General features: G+C 37.4%; 1 protein-coding gene across 2 annotated transcripts in view; it reads left to right on the forward strand.

Moving 5' to 3' along the window:
- B3GNTL1 (UDP-GlcNAc:betaGal beta-1,3-N-acetylglucosaminyltransferase like 1) overlaps positions 1-21,399 on the forward strand; it is a 109,525-nt gene that overhangs the window by 75,524 nt on the left and 12,602 nt on the right. For both annotated transcript variants that reach the window (XM_065735185.1, XM_065735186.1), the window contains 3 exons: positions 1,764-1,859; positions 7,071-7,195; positions 16,515-16,650. In XM_065735185.1, the coding sequence (XP_065591257.1) occupies positions 1,764-1,859; positions 7,071-7,195; positions 16,515-16,650 (357 nt within the window). The remainder of the gene's footprint in view (positions 1-1,763; positions 1,860-7,070; positions 7,196-16,514; positions 16,651-21,399) is intronic.

The raw sequence follows: 21,399 nt of genomic DNA on the forward strand, positions 1-21,399 counted from the left end.
TCTCTCCAAGCATGCTTTGTGTGTTCCAGTAGGCTCAAGGCTTTCTTTGAAGATTTTCTTTCATTCAGAAATGAGATTCAGTGCACTGCATTCCAGGCTAGCTTTTCTCCCTACTGTTGTTTTCTTTTAGGATTACTGTTTGGTCATTGTTCAGTTTGGGCCATACTCAATTGCCCTTGTAATTAGTGTGGAGCTAATAACCATGTACTGACTAATCATGTTTGCTCTGATTTATTTGGATTGTTTTGACACTTTCAGCTCCAACTGGGTTTTGAGGGGAGTTTTTGACATTTAGCACATATGCAGCTGGAATATTTCAGTTGTGAACAAGCTGTTAGTGTCATAGCCATTGAGTGATAGGATTATTCTGACTAAATATGAGTGTCTATAGTGTAAGAATCCTTATTCAAATGAGCCACCCTAGGATCTCTTCCTAGACAATGAAGTTGTACCATTATGGTGTGGGATAAGAATGTAGTGCATTTCATTTTAAAGGGGATGCCTGCATTTGGCCAAATGATTCATGCTATAGGAAAAGTGGGAAGAGATTACCTGTTTTATTAGACTTCTCTAATTTCCTCAAGACCTGATTTAAGTGTCTATATAGAAATGCATATGCAAGATCTGGGATTTATGTTCAGGTACATCTGAGGAAGTAGAAATTACCAGGTATAGACAGAGTTTGAGGAACTCCATCCCAGGTTGAAGTCAGGAGGAGCACCTTTAAAATGTAAAGGCTTAAATTGCATGTTACAAAATGCACACTCATTCACTGCTTCTTAAAACTTATATTGCCACTATAGCAAGCTAAGAAATGATCTGCTCATGAGGTCAGCATTTTGAAGACTGTCAGTAATCATTCTTTCCTTTTGCCTTTGTAAATGAGGCTGTACTTTTTATTTCCTGCATAGTTCTTGGAAGCAGGCATGGTATCCTGCCTTAACTTTGCAAGTACTGTTTGACAAGTTCAGTCTTGTTTGGCCAGATATTTCATCTTGTATTAAAAGAAGGAATTGGTTTACCTTCTGTAAATCCAGATTCTGTTTTATTTCATAGTTGTGTTTACAACAAGTTTGTTTAAAGCTGCAAAGACTGATTTGTATAGTTCTTGGCTGTCGCTGTTCAAGAGGATGAAATTAATAACCACTCCCTTTTCAGTCCCTAAAGCATTTTCTGTCCAACAGCCTTTTAAGGTACGTAACACTGGGTAGCAAATCTGTAGTGCTCTGGTAGTGTTTAAAATAAATTATATTTTACTTGCTCAATCTTGATTAAGCTTCAAAAGTCTTTGGCAAAAATAATAGATCAATTACATTTCTTAACCTATGCACAAGGAATATAAAACAGAATCAACCTATGATTCCAGAGTGTAAGAACTTTCAACTTTTTAAGATTCTTCTCAGTGCACTTCCTTCAGTATCAATGGTGGGATATGTAATAGAACTGTCACTTCCAGTGCCTTTCTCAGAAACTGAAATGTAGTTCAAATTGCTTTGTGTATGTTACAACTTACAGTAGAATGGAACATAAAGAAATGTGAAGCAGCAAGTTAGATTAATTGGGCTGTGATATGGTATAAACACATCTTAGGCACAAAGCATATGCAAAACTTCAAGCGCTTGAATTAGTTCTTAAAATTGCTGAAGATTAAGTATATAACATAAGTATTTGCATAAATTTGAATGAAGGTGTTATCTTTGCTTTGTTCTCCAACAGGTAATATTTTTTACATTCTCTTATTTTCTTCCTACTTTTTTTTGTAGGTGTTTACCTCACACGGGCCTACTGTCATCATGCCAACCTGGTTCTGTTCTCGAGAATGGTTTTATCACGTAGGAAAATTTGATGAGGGTGGAAAGGTGAGTGATACTCTTAATTCAGATTCACATGGACCCATTCTATGTGTTTCAGACCACAGGAGTTTTGATTCCAGTGGTTTTACTGAGCTTTTGGAAAGTATAACTTTAATAGTCCATTAAAGAAACTTGTTAAAGCTCTTTCCTATTTTAGTATTTAAACTACAGCTTCTTATTATTCTCTCTATAGCCTCTAAATGGAGCTATGCATTACGTGTGTATATATACATATGCACACATACACTTCTGTATATGAAGATATGCAAATGCTATTCTTTATTCTGCCAATAAAAAATTAATTTAAGCACTTGCAGACAGAAAAGTGTTCAGAATGGTGAAAAGATTTGCCCTCAATTATGAGTGGCAGAACTGGAGCCTGTTGCCCAGTACAATCTACATGCACTGACCCGTGCTTTGTTTCTTTTTTATCTTTATCATTCCTTATATTTTCATTCCCTGAGGAATGTTTGACACAAATTCTCAAGCATTCTTATTTGAGCTCAAAAAAGAAAGAAAGCTCAAACACAATTAGAACAGTAGAACCCCAAGCCCAATGATAAAGTTAAACAGACCATTGTTCTGTTTGTTTTGATTGTTTGCTCTTCTTTCTTTGTTCTGTTTTGTTTTGTGTTTTCCTGCCTTTTTTAAATTTTATTTAGCTTTATATTTATAATTGTGTATGTGCTGCTGTTTACTCAGATGTACTATGTTGACCGTCTTAGTCCTAATGATTTTTCAGTGGCAGTGTAATCCTAAAAATTGGCAGTGACAAGTTCAACCTTTTGTCCTTATTGCAACCAGTACAACACATCAAAATTAACTCTCTCTAGTATGGAGGATGTTCAACAGGTTACTAACAAGAATTGAAACTCATCATAAGCAGTGAGGTCGGAGGATACAAAGTCATTTGGCACTCAGTACTGTGAGTATTTAGTATCAATCTGACTCTTTTCCATTTGAAAAGAATTCAAGGCAAAGATTTTCTGTTTTTATAGACCTGTTATGAACTGGTGCTTTTAAAAACTAGTGAGAGTACTCCTAATGATCTTACCTATATGCCTGTATGGTCCAACCTGACCCATCATCTCATTATTTTAACTTGATAGCTTCCATCTCCATTTTTGAGTTACTATTTGACAGTGTGACCTCTAAGTGTCATATTGCTGCAAGTAAACACAGAAAGAAGCCAACAACTGTCCACGTTTCAGCCTTCTCCATTTGCAAAACTATTTGCATGCCAAAAAGCTGTGTTTCTCATTTGGATTTAAATCCTAACACCTGTTCTTCATGTGTCAGTGCTTAGTACAAATGGAATATAATTCTTCCATGGAGGAAACTGTGATTTGATGTTTATGTTAAAAGTATGGGTAGACTGGCAGAATATAAATATATAAACTATTCGTAATCTTAAAACATTCGAATCTGACATTATCTGGGTAAGAGTCTGAGAAAGCACAGATGCCAATGTTTTTTGCTTGGTACAGTTAAGGCTGAACAAAGATCAGCATTTGATCTGAAGAAGAGTGAAAGTGATGGAGCCCAGTGATAAATGATGCTATAAAACTATTTGAAAGTTCATTCCATTCCCCGTGCCTAAGAACATTTTTGGTTAGCCTATCATTAAATACCATTTAGAATTTATCACATCCCGTCCATGTGATATTCCCATTAACTTTAACTGAATTTATCTGAATACATTTGGATGAAAGAATTTCTTCTAACCTGCTATTTTCCAGTTAAGTAAACTTAACATTACAGGCGTCAGGTCTTATAACTATGGAAAGTGATTTAAAGCCATGGTTTGGGTGGTATCTTGGAAGCCAGAAGATGGTATGACATTTTTACAGAGAGAGACTTGAAAGTATCTTGGATAATCCTGAAGAGAAGGTATTCATAGCTGTTGAACATAGCTTGTGGTTAGCCTGCTTGCATACCTTTGGTGACTTTCGTAATGAAGTTAAACTAAGGAATAATTTCAGGTACGATGATTTCTCTTTGAGATAAGTAATTTCAGTTAGAAGTTTCCTACAAAATAAAAATATGATTGTAATTTAATACAGAAGTTGTCTTCGAGAAAATCCAGAGAGATGGATAATTCTTGATACGTTACTTTAGTTGACTTTTTTTTTCCACTTTCACATTTAAAATAGAGAATATCTACAGTTTCTTAGTGCTCACTTCCAGCAGCTCAGTAGTTCTTCTCGTTGTCAGAACACTTTGAACAGCAGATGTTGCTGAATGTGAGTTAGCCTGGCAGAAGAGTATTTATTTCTGAGGGAAGAGGATTTCCTTCACCAGAGGCTGTGTTCTGGCTTTGCCTCCATGCTACCACCCTTCTCTGTGTGTTATTTCCGTAAGTCCAACAGCTCACTCAAGACACAGTCAAGTGATCTGTCCAAAATAGTCGGTAAACACAGATCTTTCACTTGCTTAGAAGCAACGTGTTAAAGTGAACTGTTAATCTGAATGTGGCTATTGCGTGGTGGTTAGAACAGAGCAAATGCAAACTGCATTTTTTCCCTAAGAGTTTTAATCGGCAGCTGATAGGCACTGGCTGGAGTGAGGCAGGCTGCTGAGTCCATCCCGTGGTGCAGCTCAGCCTACGTGTTTGCCTATAACGTGGAAAATTCCATTAGTAGTTCAGTAACATATAAACTGTGCAGTTTGATGATATTGATGCTGAAAACTATTTGTGATAGCTTATTGCTGATATCCTAGATTGATACTTTTAGCCATGGGTATTAGTTTTCCAAAAATATGCTAAAATATCCCTTTTCTTTGAAAGTCGCATTGTTTGACAAAGATTCCTGGTGTTCAAAATGCCATCTGGATCCAATAATGTCTCTCAATTGGGAAGAAATTCTTGTGTTGCACCAAACTTTACATGCTCAAGAGCCGTAGGAAGTCCCATCCCCGCAGGATCTGTAACACAGTCAACATCTTTCCTGCCCTGAAAGATGTACGTAAGTGCTGCTCCTTTGTAATGTGAGAGGCCACTGCTGAGCAGTACAAGGCACCTGCTCGTTCCTGGCACAGAACATACTTTATTTCAGAGTATTTCTGCTAGTTAAAGCAAAAGAGCTCTCCAGAACCAAACAGCATTCTGAAAGATCCTTTTGCTTCTGTGTTAATTCTCTTCTTTAATGTACCTATTAATGGTTAAGTTGAATGACGTAAAGTATATCCAAAAAGAAAAAGAGATGTGATTATGTATGTGATGTAGCAAAATAGTTGAACCAAGGTATGACAACTGCAGCAAACTACTAGGGCAACGTTGTGCCCTGCCTGATTCAATCTGCTGTCTGACTGCAAAAAAAAAACCCTTCGAAGTAAAATTTTAAAACTTTGCTGCTAATTCTCAGTAATTCCATTAAAGTTCAGAAAAAGAAAAGTTAAGAAAAAGTTAGAGAGTCCTACGAGATAAATTGAAAGAATCTGTTTTTTTTCTGGTGCCATGATTGCTGTTTGTTCTCTGGTCTCCCTCAGATTTTTTTTTTTGTTATTTTCAACTTAGTTCATATGCATCATAAATTGTATAAAGTTCTCTGAAAGTTTTCTTTTGTATCTGAACTCGTAAGCTAGAAATTAGACAAGCATTCATGAAGGCAAGCATGAACTTTCACTGATAAGCTGCCCTTGCCAAGCAATCAGATCAGAGGCAATTTATTTATGGATTTGGGAGCGTGGTCCCATTCAGTGCCTTAAATCAGGCTATTATATGGTGAGGTCTGGAGCTGTGAAGTACTGAGCTTGATTTAGTTCTGATTTGTCCCAAGATACTATGTTCAACTGAGTGTTTTGGATTTGTTTTCTGGGGCTTAAAGACTTTCTGTCTCATCCCTTCTCCTCCCCCTGTGACTGCTTAGTCCAGACGGTGTCTGACATGAGCACTCAATGTGGTGGGTATGAAAAACAGACACTGAACTGTGTTACTGTTGTAACTAGAAGGCCAGAAGAAACCACACAGGCATTTTGTGTCCAGAGCTTTAATTTAGAGAATCTAATTTTCTAAATTATGGAAGAAACTCAGTAGCTGTGGTAATGAGGAAAAAATTCAATCTGATTTTTTTTTTTTTTTCCCCTTTGGGCTTTCATTATTTTTTTTTTGTATTTTGAAATAGAATATCTACATTCGAAGTTTTTGCCCACATTGTTATTCCTACAGAAAAAAAATCGATTTCATTTTTTCCTTTATTTTTCCTTCTCAAGTGAATATATGGTTATCACTTCATCGTACCTCTCAGCTTTTTATTGATTCTACACTTTGTTGGCAAAATTATTCTATCAGAGATTTTTAGCCTGATAAAGTTATGTGGATCTTTGAGGAAAGAAAAAATTTGAATTTAAACACATAAAAATTGATGTTCTAGCCAAATTTCTAATTTTCAGGAAGTTGCTTCAATGCAAAATGTGGATAGGTGCTTTTCAACTTTCAATGCAGATCTGTATCATTAAGGGTGAGCTCATGCTTTCAGCTGTAAGACATACTTGAATTCTTTGTGCCATGTGATTGCTCTCTGACACTGTCTCTGGCATGAAGATTTTCTGATTTTAGGTGGAAAATGCTGCATGTGATCATGACATTTCTATTCCTTCTGGGAGCCTGAGGGATCTCCAGTTATAGGAGGATTTTTCCCTGCAGTTTCAGCACTGTTGCTTGCAGTTCCTCTGTGAGGAACATGACATGGCAATAAGTTGCAAGAAAAAACGTTTTGTTTTCAAATGTTGCTTCATTCCAACCATTTTACTGAAAGTTCATGTCTGTTATTGTGGGGCCTGATTCACCTTTCCTAAGTATAGACCAGTATTTGGCAACCAAAGAAAGAACATTAATTCTGTTAAAATGGAAAAAAAATACACTCTTCTGAAATCGCTGTTCCCTTTCAGTAAATTACTTGGTCGCTTGGCACTTCAGGCTTTGTGGATTGTTAAGCATCTGGGTTCTCTCTTTTTGGGACTGATCTGCATCAAGCTTTTCTCTGTCAATCTGAGATCATGTTTATTTCTCTACTTATGTCCTTGTGTTCAGATATATTTCATTTTCAAACAGCACTGCTTGCTTTTTTAGTAGTTTTGTCTTTCCTACAGATATGCTTCTGTAGTGAGCCATTAGGTAAGTTCATGGAGATATACAGAAATAATTTCATTTATCAGAAATATATACCCGAATGCAATTGATTGCTTTGTGGTTTGAAATGACTGCTTCTCTTCCAGGGTGTTCCAGAAGATTTATTGTTCTTTTATAAACATCTCCAGAAGGGTGGGGAAGTCCTTCGAGTGAACCATTGCCTTCTGCTGTACCGCTACCATCCACAGGCTGCTACTCATTCTGTCCTTGAGTAAGTAGAGGTTTGTTTTGCAGAACTTAACATTCAGCTTTGTCTTGGATGGCTGGCAGTACAAATGCTTAATCTCTTATGCTTTGTTAAAAAATAAGCAAACAACAAAACCAAGGAGCATAAGATGCTGATGGTATCCTTTATTTGCTGATGGAAGGCCAGTTTTCCTGTTCTGTTTTGCTATAAGCTGTTTTTGAGGAACATAATGTAATGCTGGAATTGAAATTAAGAATTTAAATCTTCGGTTGTGATACCGGTGTCCAAACACTGTTGGTGCACCTATGTTAATGATGTAGTGTACAGGGCATGGAGTGGAGGCATTTTAACATGAAAATCGTTCAGTCTCTGCAACTATTCTGGAAATAATTTCACAATAGGTATGGTAAGGGCAATCAGGAGTTTCAGTGAGTGCGTTACAGAAGTGCTTCCTCAGCCTCCAATTCCCATCCACTCAGCTGAGGGTAATGCATCACATGAGATCCTGTAAATTTACTGAGTAACCTCTCTGCTTGTTTCAAGGATCTGTGTTTTTTACCCTTGAAACAATTGAGAATACTTAATATTATTGTGTTTCTCATCTGCTGAACATGGCAGCAAAGCAGTAACTTTCTCAGTACTTTACAGATGATTGGAAAAAAAAAAAGAATAGTTATTGCATTAAGTTTTTTGATAAGTAAAATTTTTCTTCTTATATTTCTACTGTATGAACTGTAATGTAAGACATATTGAAGCTTAATTTCAAAAAGAGCTGTCTTGGATTTAAGGAATTATATGAAACCTATTGTAAGAAATAGGAAAACTAATAAAACCTAAATCTTTCACCTGACAATTTGCAGCACTTACACACTCTATTATTGTATTTTAAAGAGTCCAAAACATCTGAATCAGATAACGAGGTTTGAAAAGTACTTCTGAGGATGTGTAGGAGTAGTTATCTCAGGTGCTTTCTTGTAAGCTGTCTGCTGCTTTTACAGAGCTGTTCTACCCTTAAAGATGAAGTTAAACTGTCGATTGCTGATTCTTTTAAGTGTTCACTTTATCTATCTACTCTTTCTGATGAGAAGTAATGCAAGCTGAGCCAGAGTCATAAAAAGAAGTGTTTCTTTCTCATACATATTGACAGTAATGAAATGATATTTGAGTTTTATGATCCTTTAGGAGTCCCACAACAAAATTACAGTGGTAATTAAGTAAACTCTTTTCTTACTGATGAATGACATACATTCTTCAGTCAGTCCTGTTATGGCTTTGTAGCACTGACTAGTAAAACTAAACATATTTTGGTATGCATTTTAGTTGTATATCACAGTATTATTACTGTAAATACTGAAACAGTCATTCCAAACATATAGAAGATACTCTTTGGATTTTGCAAACAAACAAAAGGTGATTTTTTTTTAATTAGCATATAATGTTTTTGGGTTTTTTTCTTTTGTGTGTGTGATCACTTTGGCAGCTAGTTACAACCTTTTCAGCCACGCATTGTGGGATGCTGGGACTCTTGGAAGACTATTGCTTGTATCTGTGGGAAAACATCTTATTCTTGGAAATGAGTTTGTTCTGAATTTACTGCAAGCTGTTGCTTATTCAGATCTACAAGGTTGTGTGGCACAAGCACCCTGAATTACAACACACTGTGAGAATGTGGAAATACTGTAAGCTGTTTCAGATGTGCAGCTTGCATGTCCAATTGGCGCCGCGCTTGTTTCATTCAAAGAAGGCAGGCTGGCCGTTCCTCCCACTGGCTTTTTGTTGGTAGTACTGCTAACAATATTTTGTGCAAACTTACAAATATGAACTTGTGTAATATCTCTTCATGCAGGCACGATCCCCTGTTTATTGCCTAAGTTATAAAGGGCTAGCCAGCGTTTGTTTCTGAAGGCATCAGTGTGCATTGTTGTGGGACTCACCACAAAGGTTTATCGTTGAAATTAGGTCTTCCCTAATTTGTCCCTTTTTTCAGATCCAATTTGTGGTGCATGTTCAGCCTTTTCTAGCAGTCTTTGTCTTGTTGGGGTGTTTTACTTGAGCACTTTTCTGACGTTTTGCCTTTATCATTGGCTGCTGCATTTTCAGCATTAGCCCAGGCCTGGATTTGGCAGTGGTAAACCAGGGACCAGGTTAATATTTTGTCTGAGAGGGAAGTGACACTTGTAGGAAAGCTGATACTTTTAACGCTTTGTGTCTGGTGTCAGATTTAAGAAGTTAAATAGTTGGGAGCTAGTTAATTGAGTTTGTTTATACAAAGGTGCATACAGTCCTTCAGCAAAGACAACAGGCACTCGTATCCTATTGTGAACTGATTTCAGTTTATACAAATGTCTTTCATTACAGTTCAGGGGACAAATGCACGGTCCCGCATATTCACACTTGCTGAAGTGCATATATAAAACTATTTTGGGAAGGAAAATTCTGTTCTTTTTGTTCAGTGTTTATAATGGTAAACAATAATGTTTTTTAGGTCTTTTCCTATGATTAAAATCTTTCTGGAACAGATTTCTAAAGGTGAAAGTATCTGTGAAGCAGGAAGAAAAACCTTATTTGCATTCTCCCTTACCCTGAAGGCATCAGACTGAAATATTAAATGCTGTGGGTGTGTGACAGTCTCAACTAAGAGCAGGCTATATTTAGATTTCATTAGTTGCATACAAAAATATAAACTCTCTCATTGTAATTTCATCTGAAGTATATGACGGATATCTGCTGACTGTGGATAAATAATACAAGATTTGGGAAACTTCAGCCAGGAATCTACTACAAAAAAACTCACATATTTGATCTCTTGGATCTAAATCATATTATCTCACTTTACAGCTTGTATCCTAGGGCCATGTGTACTTTGTGCTACATGGCTTTGTTGCACTGCTCTGATAGAATATCAGAGTTGGCATTATAGCGAGAAGTACTTTGGTAAGAAAGTTTGATGTGTAATGAAAACACCATAAAATTCATAGATCTTTATCTTGCTAAAGGAGAGCAAAATGATCTGTATATAAAACAATGTACTTTATTGCAAGGCAAAAGTCAGTACAGTAAAATACGAGCAATAAAACATTGTACTTGTCTTCAAGTGGTGTTGCTCATGAAGACAGACAGTTGGGGCAGGTAGTTAATCTTCGTAGCAATTTATAAACTATTGATCAAAGAGAAATTTTATATATGCAGAAAATAGGGTCAGTAGCTTCCCACTGAGATTAGGGAGGTTCTCTTTTATGCAGAAAATGTGAAGCATGATAAAATAATTTACAGTAATTTCATATGCTGTGTGCTCAGAATTAGTATAATATTGTAAAGGTTTATTCTGCAGAAATATCCTGTATTACATAATCTATTAAAACCATCTGGTTTCAGGCACTAGAAACTTCCAGTGTCATCTAAGCAAAAGAGAACAGGCACTTAGTTTGAGTACACTTTTGGTTAATTAGGAGTACTTGAGACATGGTCTCACATCACTGATGAGCGTTGGAATGCCTGCTTCATTTCTTGCAAAAACATATGGAAGGAGAGAATGCTGTCGTAACGTATTCCTGCACAACTGTAGTAAGGATGAGGTCAGCTGGATTTTTATCATCTATGTCTGCATTTGGCACTTCAATTAAACACAGAAACTAATGACCTCATTAGATTCTTAAAAAGCGAATGGCATTAACATGGATAGTCTCTGTCTTTCTTAATAAGCCTTTCATGAAAAATAGGCCACAATGCAAACCATGCCTCAGTTAATGACCCACGACCTGAAGATGAACTCAGACATTAATAGAACCTATTAACAGTGTAAATGTAATAACTCAGTAGTACGATATAGTCCAGCAATTAATAAGTTCACATGGAGTTCAACAGAATAACAACGATAAAAAATTCAGTTTATTCACCAGTATGGTCAAGGTTCAAATAAGATTCATTTCTGAATTTCCTGTGGATTGCAGGGACTGTGAATTCCACATGCAAAGCTAGCTGTAAAAAAGCTAGCTGCAAAGAGCCTGTTCCTTCAGCTCTCACTGTGATTAAAAAGATCTCTGTTCTTCTATCTCTGGATTATCTATCAGGTGAGATTCACCTCATAGAAAGCTTTATTATCCTGCCATGAATAAAAAACCACTGGCAGAGGCTGTTCACTTGAATAGCTGTTCTTCCTGTCTGGTGTTACCTGAGTAGCATGTGGGACCACGCGCATAGGGAAGGTCAGATTTATGGTGTTACTGTGGATGGTAATCAGTGCCTACAATTTCAGTACTGCTTAGGATACTGGGCTTGTATTTTTACATTTCACAAGTACTTGTACATCTGTCTTTGCTCTGTTGATTCACTTATGTAACCTCACTGGGGGGAAGGAGGGGAGAGGGAGTCAACGTTATGGTGAGATTTAACAGAGCTCAGACATTAAATCATATAGCTCTTATTGTCACATTATCTTTCATTTCAAAATAGGAATGGAGCAGATGTTTCTTGACTCCTGTATTCAGTCAGTAGGTCAGCACACACTTTAACAGAGCTCCATTGTTATATTACTAGGGTGAATGGGATGGTAATAATTGCTGGGGACTGAGGAACACACTTCTCACCCACTGAATGGATACCCTCATTTCGCTCCTGCAGAATTTTCTTCTTTCCAGACTGCATAGCTTAGGAGGATTGAGCAGGCATACCAAATGAGAATGATTTTCCAAATTAAAAAAAAACATGTTTCTGACGTTTGTGAATGACAAGAAAATTAAAGAAATGAGGAAAAATTGTGTACTTCAAGGATTTTGATTAAAGTGTTGTGGTGTGATGTGGGTGCCAGCTTCTGTAATCAGAATTGATTGAATACAGGCTGGGAAATGATACTAAAGACTACTACCAAGGTGCTACCTTCAATCCTATCTGAGGTGGTAGGTGGAAGCACTTTTGTTTTGGGATGGAGTACGATAATAATAGCTTCTACTTTTGTTTATGATTATGAATAAGTAGTAATGTGAAATCTGAAAGTAGCTGTGAGAATTATCTGTGAGAAGTGGTTTGTACAACTTTTAGATTGTTTCAGGCATTTTCTTTAAGCATGCTTTGCATGTTGCTACAGTTCCCATCTGTTGCACCTGCACTGGCTCTTAAATGATGGGAAAATGGCATTCCCTTATCCTTCAAGGCAGGAATCCCAGTTATCTATTCTGGAAACATCCAGAAATGTGGCAAATTAGGTGAACCAGAAACCAAAAGGGAATAACTGAGACTCTCCCTTTGGACACACCATGAGCTACCTTTTGCTTCAACACATGAGATATATTGTTCATAAAGAGCAGGTTTTCTCAAAGAGATCTGTAGTTGTTGCTGTAATTAAAGCTCAAATACAGATGCCCCCCCTAGACTCTGTATCTGTATGACCATCTGGGCTTGCACTGCTGAAAGATTTTCAGGGTTATAACTCCAGATTGCTAAGTGTTGATATATCTTAACATTTTTATTAAAAAGGGCGCATACAATATGGGGAATTGATTCAAAAAGAAAAGAAAGATTGTGAGTATTTTCAGTTTTGTATTATAGTAAATATTCTTCAATAAGAGACCATCATAGGAATGTCTCACAGTGATGCTAGCAAAACTTCATAACTGCTGTATCTATTGGCTTTACTTACATAGTCCAAAGTTCTCATTTAAGAAGAACATTTATTGGGGTTTCAATAATTATATCTAACAATATTCTTGTGTTCAATCAGAGGTCCAGTTAATTGAGTTTCACATTCTTTTCTTCCTGAGTGCAGTTTCCTTACTCCCCACGCTTGCATTACTCAGTGTAACACTCATATAAGATGGGGTCAGTAACTCTGCTTCAGCCTGATGATTTTTTGAGTGCTCATTAGCTGGAATGTGTTAAGTTGATGAGAGTCCGTGCACAGAAATAGCTAATTTTAGGCTTCTCCCCAGCATCTTTGCAGTTCTACTTGCTGCTCACCTTTGAAAATGCAGACATTAGTCTCTTCTTTGACAATAACACCTAGTCTGTTCTTCTTTTTTTTTTTTAATTGAATTGATTTTGGTTATTTTTCCTAGCCTGTAGCCACATAGCAATGGGTAGATGGAAAGTCTTGCTGGATTGGTTCTGACCCTGGCTCTATTGCTGGTGAACCTATGAACTGTTGCCCTGACTTGTTTCTCTGTATCAGCTCTATCTTCATGAGGCTTGGCCCACAACTACAAGTTAGCTGATAATTCCTCTTATGCCTTGGAAGGTTGCCTATTTTTTCCCTCCACTTTCTTGAGTTCATTAAAACTCAAGGAAAGAAACTTGACTGTGCCTCTCAAGCCAGTAGGACATATTCTGAAGAACCTCTGGAAAATAATGCACTGTTATTCTTCTGAAGTCGCATTTCAAAGTGAAATCAGTTTTCAAACCTTTCCATTTATGTGTAAAGCAACGATCTTCCTTTTTAGAAGCTAGCAGAAGCTGTAGGATTTCCAGTAATGTGATCTTGGAAAAATACTTGACCTTCATATTTCTTTCCTTTAACTTTCCTTCTGGGAATATAGTATGCTGTAATGAACATGGAAAAATGGAAGTGTCGGAGGATGCCAGCAGCAGCTAAAGCTTTGCAGCAGGAATGCAGCTTGTGGTTGCGTTAGAAGAGGTTTGCAATCAAATCCAAGTTTGTTTTTTTTCTGTTGAAGAGCTGGTGCACAGCTACAGTCTTCAAAACTTTATATGGAGTGGTTAATTCTTTGTGGGCACGTTTACTTGCGTGAGAAGTTCTTTCCAAGTTATCGCACCACAATCAATGATGAAGTGCTAAGCAGCTATATAAGGATTTGGCTGTGCTCAGAAATCTCCTGCAGAAGTGAGGTGGGCTCTCTGGAGCTAGCTAATAATCACAGAGTCCATATGCCTGAGTGCTATGAGGGTGGTGAAGGAATGACACAAGTGAAAACAAAATTCCTATTGTTAAAATCTTAGAAAAGCTTGCTAACTAACGTTTGGGAGCACATTATGTTACCTAGTAAACTTAATAGCCTCAAATTTTATACTTGTATATATATTTGTACCTCAGAGGTATGTTTCATAAAAGTCATTCGGAACAATAAAATAGAATCTGGTGCAGTCTTTGTGGAAGATAATCCTTTACAAAAGAAAAAAATTGAAAATGTTTCATAAAATTAAGATGCAACTGTAATGCCAGATCATCATAAATCTCTGTGTTAATGTATGCCCAGTTTGGAAGAGAATCACAGTGGATGCATACAGGACTGTGGATAGTCAGAAGTGCATTGAAGAGAGCAGCCTGGTTCATTGATGAGAATGACATCCAACTGCGTGGATCTAGCAGCTCCTCTTCCTGACTCTGCCAGCCTGCACAGTTTGGATTCTTACTATCAAGGAGATGTAAATGGTTTTTGATTTCTGTATGGCAGGTTGCTCTTAGAAACCAGAAATCAGACCTGGCCAGTTAGACAGCTGAGTCTGAAACTTAATGCAGCTGCCCCATGATAACCTGTGCTGACCTGTTAATTAGAAGCTTTATTTAAACCAAAAGAAATAACATATTCTTGGAGAATCATGGTGTGTAAGTTCATACTGAACTTAATGTCAGAAGACCATGGAGCTTAAAATTAAATTCTGCAGAAGGTGGATTGGTAGGAAAAGTACATATTTCCCAAGATGAGGAAACAACAAGTCTGTTAGTGCTTGTGATTCGTAAATGCATTATCTAGACCTGAATGATTTTCTTTTTAAAACAGTGTATATTTTGGGTCACAAGATCTATTAAAATTTGTGGAATGATTTGTAACAGTTGTTCTAAATTGTATTGTAATCTGTCATTATAATCAAGTAGAAAAACCTATTTGAAGAAGTGTTTGCACTAAGAACAGGAAACTTGATGTCTGTCAATTTCTGACAAAAGAAATTTTTAACTCAGAGTATCTTGTTTAAGAGATGCAGATTGGATTCATCTGTCAGGCCATAAATTAAGGAAATCAGTGTGTCATATGTGGAACACTGTTTATAAGTGTCAGATAGGTTCCTCGTTAACGAATATTATGTGAACTCTGAACATTAAACAGATGTTCTTGAGAGCAGGTGGTTCCTTTAAACCATTGTAAATTATGTACTCTTAAATATTACACTATATAGTGGAAATAGATAATTTTTTTTTGTTACACATAAATGTTTGGAATTGATAGGAGGTGTGCACAAAAGAAAAAAATGTTAAAGTTGTCAGACTGAATTAATGCAGTCAGTTAGGATGAACAGGCCACGAGTATCCCTTCTCTCTTGCCAAAATCGTTTGTCGAATCCTTTGAAGATCCCAGCCAGTCATCAGCATTTATGGCTATTACGTGTTCCCTTCTTACTGGTTCCACAGCCACGTGGTTCATCATTTGGTATTCATCTCACTGTTGTTTACCTCAACCACTTGGCTTAAGTCATACTGTGAAACGTATTACAAATACGAAGACCTAAAGGTGTAATTTGACACAGACATGTGCCAGCTTGCTTACTTCTGAAGTGTGTTTTAAGGTACCTCACAAGGCATAGCTCTTTTTCTTCAAAAATAAAAGTGACAATAAATTCCATCGCTCTTTATTTCTTAAAAAGGTCGTCTTCAAAAGAAGGCACAGTTGGTTATTTGTACTGTTGCTGAATAATACTTGGGAGGTTTCAAAATAAAAATGCTTGGTCTAACATGTGCACTCATTAGTTGAGTCATGTGTAAAGGCTGGTAGCTCCACTGCTGTATGAAACTTTTGCAGTTCAGTAATTATGTGTTATTGTACCAATGGCTACTGATCCTGAGCTTTGAAAACTGACTTTTTGAAGATTTGACCTGAGTATCACAGTGTTTGCACGTCACGTGCAGCATTGGGCTGTCTGGTTGGTTAGACTGGAGTAGTGAATTTGTGAGACTGGAACTTTGCATTGACCGGGGGGATTAAATGTATGGGCAAGTGGAATGTGAAGAATTGGGATTAGGAGATAGTTCCCCTGTATGTACAGCAGGGTTATAGGCAGCTCATTTAGTGTCTGGGCAAACAACGTATTGGTGGCAGTTGGAATTGTCAGTTTTGAATTTGATTACCATAGCCACCGTTTTTCATTCTGTTATAATCTTCTGTTAAAGCCCTTGTAAATAACAGCTTTGACTTCCAATCTATCTTCATGATTTTTGTTCAAGAGGTGTCACAGAATTTCCTTTTTTTTCTGACAAGTTAGGTGTGGCCCTGGGAAAGTGCTAGAATTTTTGTATCATGTGTGAATTATTTGGGTCAGATTAGTGTGTATTTATATATATATATATATAAATGTTAAAAGTTTTCAGGGGTCTAACTCAACCGTATTTCTAATTCTATAGGGAAACCATCTGGAACCACCGAGTCAAGTTTCTTGAGGACAGAGTCCTGAGCTCCTGGACTTCATTCACCATTTGGAATGCTGGCAAGCAAGGCAGGAAGCTCTACAGAAGTTTATCACCAGCTAATCAGAAAAAGGTATACCATTATGGGTTGGTAAAACCTGTACAATATCACTTTCTTCTTCCTGCAGTGAGTCTCCTTGCTTCTTCCTACATTCCGTAGTAGCATTCTCATAAAAAATTCTCAATACTCTAATGAACTTCTGCTTTTAAAATGCTCTGTTCCATTATCTAAAGTGTACTGGGTATAGTTTATCGTAGGTACTCTAGTTCCTGCTTGCTCGTGATTAGGCATAGCAATAGCATAGACACTCTGCTTATGGTACTGTTGTGTAAGTAACCTTTGCAGTAGCCAGGTACACCAGGTGAGTCAAGAAACACTTCGCATGGTACAATACTGAACTACCTTATACATCTATTGAGTGTGTTTGCCCAGTTCCTAATTGGATACTACATGGGTCCCTGATAGATGCAGTGTGGTTTGTATTTTGATAAGTGGTTAGGCTGTAACCTCCTTTTGAAAAATAGAGGGTGCTGTGTGGGGAGGAGTGTAGGCTGCTGTACGTGTTGTACAGTTGAAAATGTTGAGGTCACTTACAGTTGCCAGTGGGGGATTGGGTGGAGGTTTTATCTGAGTTTAAATATCTTACTTTTATAAATACTATTTTGTGGAATAAGTTTTTGGTTAGATAAAGGCTTTAAGGCTAATGTCAAATGGCTGTTTCTTGTAAGAGCCACAGAACATTGATTTTATTACCAAACATGTTTTCCTTTCATAAATATATGGATGGGAAAACAAAATGACAAAGATGTATATATATGTACATAACTGTATATATAGTTAATGTAGTTGCCCAGAGGGCCACACACGTGGAAAAAAAAAAAATAAAAGGAAGAATTTGTATATCTGTAGTTGAAATTAATGAGTAGAAGTGGAAGGCATTCACATGAGAGACGTACAACACGAGAACTGAACCTGAATTTCCAGATTGATATTGCAGTGTCGTATGTCTGTCATTGATACAATGTGGTAATGGGTGAACTGTTTGAAATAATGCTAACATTCTGCCTGCAATCAGTACTGTCTGCCTCACTCAAAGAAGGCAGAGCTGTCTGTTAGATGTTCTCAGCTATCGTGGTCATGCAGTGCAGTGTGCATGTGAGGAGGGTGGGGAGGGGTGCTGTTATGAAAGCATTTTCTTTGTTAGAGTTTTGCAGAGCACTTTGTGAATTTCTCTGATTTACTAATAACCATTGCAAGTTTTATCTATAAAATGATAAGAAATAGGAAATAAATTCCAAGGGAAGAGATGGTAGCTAATACTATGATAATATCATGCAAGTAGGGCTTATGAGTCGTTACAGAGAAACTGGACTATGAGGTTTTTGTGGTAGAGTCTCACCTTCTTAGGTCTTGGGTTTGTTTTTTTGTTTGTTTGTTATACCAAGCTTACATAGAGGTTGACATTAAGGTAGAACAATGCTCTAGCTTTGTGTTACGTTTGCCACCTTGTTTTTTAGGTGCCTCATTCATAACTTCAAATCCTGTTCAGCAAACAGGTTGATAATTTGAAGATGCAGAGGAGATAAAAGGGATGAGAAAGTTATTGGGTTTTGTGCTGTTTAGCTGCTGAAGGATCAAAGCTTGCCTCTCGTTCAGTAACGAACAACTTTTAATTCCTTAATACGCTAGCACTGACAGTGTGGTTCTAATTAACTGGACCTTGATATTCTCTCCAGCTGACCCTTACTTAACATTTGCTTTGGCAGTGTTGCAGGCCGTGATACTGTTTTCCTTCTGCTACTGCTATAGTTACACATGTTGGAGAATGCTTTGGTTTGATATTGAAACATTGCATTGAGTGTTAACTCATTAATTACTGGCTGTGACACCAGACATATTTAGCAAGAGCTAAACATGCCAGCTGCAGGTGAACAAGCCAAATAAGACTGTGAATGTACTGCAGAAAACTGTTGCTACAATAAAGCCAAACCTTGATTCCTAATGCCTTGTATAGAGCAATAACTTATCCAGTGAGTCCAGCGTGTTATTTTCAGATATCTTCACAGGTTTTCTTGAAGACTGACAAAAATAAATAGCTTCAGAACGTGGCTTATGGTCATCCTAAGTGAAGTTAGAGGTCTCCTTTAGGTTGCTAATTGCTGATGAAATTATTATTATCTGTAGTGACTAAAACCTAGTTCTACATTGTTGTTCAGGCTTACTCATAGCTTTTCTAAAGGTGAGATCCCAAGAATATCCATCTCAGCCAAAAATAAAGCTTAAATCCATTCTGTGATTCTATGAAATTGTATGCTGATGTTTCATAGTTGGTCACTGGCAGAAGCTGTCTATGCAATTCAAACATCTTGCTTCTCTGAATGCTAACTAAAGGATGATGCTGCTGAGGTTTCAAGAAATAAATTCATAAAATTTGCAATATAACTCATGTAAATTATTATTCCAAAGTAGTTACAATAAAAAATAGGCTAGTTAAGCTTTGTATTATACTTTTCCTCAAAAACTGAGGTGTTTCCTCAACTCCTGCTGAAAACAGTAAAATCCCATGGAAGTAAAGGTGGAAAACAGTTGTTGCTTCATCTTGTACATTCCTTAAGAACCAGTAGCATACTTTTTCTCTCTCACTCTTTAAAGGTTATTTGAACAAAAGATAAGCTTTTGGGCACTCTGTTAGTAATAATAGCGATCCAGGATCTTTCTATCAGAGTGAGAGAGGTAGCTGTTCCCTCTACTCACAGCTGCAGTGCTGCAATCAGAAGAAGGACAGATCTGTTGGGGTGGGTCCAGAGGGGGCCTGAGGATGCACAGAGGGCTGGAGCACCTCTCCCATGGATACAGGCTGAGAGCTGGGGGAGTTCAACGTGGAGGAGAGAAGGGTCCACGGAGAACCCTTGCAGCCCCTAGAGGACTCTTTGGCGGGGAGTGTAGTGACAGGACAGGGAGTAACAGATTTAAAAAGAGGGGAAATTTAGGTCAGATGTGAGGGGGGAATTCTTTACTCAGAGGGTGCTGAGGCCCTGGCATTGCTACCCAAAGAAGCTGAACCCTGGAGGTTCCCGAGGAGGAAGGGCATCCAGTCCATGAAGGGGTTGGGGCTGGGTGGGCTAACAGTCTGTCCCAGCCCAAACCTTGCTGTGGTTCTATGATCTGCAAATAGAATCTATTATTGTACAGTTACCACATTCTGCTCTGAAGGTCCAGTTCTGAATGTGACCTTTATAAAGCAATGCAAGTCAGATTGCCAGAGCATGCTCTAGAATTTAACTGACTAAATTTCATTTCATATTTTAAACTTTACGTCGGTTTAAACTCATGAAAATTTCACCTTTGCTCTGTTTTATGACTGCTGCATCCTTTTATTGAGATTCAGAATCTCATAAATAGTCATGAGACTGATTTCAGTCGGGACGTGGAATCACAGTAGAGGGTTTTTTTTTCTAAACTGGGAATATCTTTATGAAATGTGGGGCTCGTACAGTAAAACAAATACTAAGGAAAAATACGTTTCTAGGATTTTTACAATGTCATAAACAAGCAATTGTATTTCTAATACTGACTTGTTTTTTTGTGGAGTGTTTGGGGTGGGAAGAAATGCTGGACGCCAAACAGCAAAATACAAAATTTTGGCAATGCTGAGGAGCAGCAGTCTTTGTTTGTTTGTGTTCACTAACACATCGTTACTTTAGTCTGTTTGGAAAACAGTTTCAGTTAGAATTATGATTATATCAAAGGAGAAAAGGAGCCCTTTTTGAAGCTGTTTTGTGTCTTTTCCTTCAGACATCTGTGTGGTGAGTACTAAAGTGATGCCTTTTTTCCAAAGTGTTCAAGCAAAGATCCAAGGTTCAGTATTTTTACTAAACAGTAACACAAGGAAAAAAATTATTCAACTAGTAGGGTTTTATTTGTGAATTAATTACCAGGATCTCAGCATTCTTAGGGAAATTCTGTTTCCTGTCTGTTCCCTTCTTGATTCACACAGTTGACAGTGGTTTAGTATTAGCATTTCTGCAAGACTGAAATCGAACAGACCTTTTTTTGTTTAAAACACATCCGTCTTGTCTATAATTTGCAGCTGAAGATGGAAACCAAATGTTTTTGGGACACTCCATATGCCTGGAGGGTTTCTGAGCTGTCTTGTCCACTCTTTTATTCTCCATCAAACTTCAGCTAAAAAGAGAACTTTAAGCATTAACATTTTGTGTCATTTCCGATGGCTGAAAATAGTTCAAGTAGTGAACAGAAAAGGAGTGGGAAAGGACAAAATAAGCATCAGCAAATGAGTGGCATGGAAACAGTACTTGTACACATCCAGCCCCTGAAATTTCTGTATCCTATCCACCACTGGCAAAATGGAAAGCTTCAAGAAAGTATTTTGTACACCCTTTCTCCTAGCTCATTAATCATTTAAAACCATCTGTATTGTTTTGTGTTACTTTTTCTTTACCTTTTTCTCATATATCAAGAGCTGCATCACTAAGCTGTGTGCTCCCCAAAGCAAGAAACGTTTAAGATTTGTAGCATATTACCTGGAGTGTGTGAATGGCAAGGTGAGAGACTGAGGTGGGGAATGGTCAAAGAAATCAAGGGAAGAATATTGCCCCCCACCTCTTGTGGAGCACAAGATAGAATGAGTGTGTAAAAGCAAGTTAAAAGAGAGCTCACAGAGCAAAGGGAGACAGATGGAATTTAAAACCTTCATTTTAGTCCAGGTATAAAGCATCCTAAAATGAAGGCTCTATTTTCCCACTTGTTATTTTGGACCACAGTAATATTTCATGCTGAAATGTGGTGGGGAAATCTCTC

The sequence above is a fragment of the Cyrtonyx montezumae genome, unplaced genomic scaffold (assembly GCF_038088225.1).
Source record: "Cyrtonyx montezumae isolate F1298 unplaced genomic scaffold, pur_monq_1.0 scaffold_19, whole genome shotgun sequence".
Classification (NCBI taxonomy): Eukaryota; Metazoa; Chordata; class Aves; order Galliformes; family Odontophoridae; genus Cyrtonyx; species Cyrtonyx montezumae.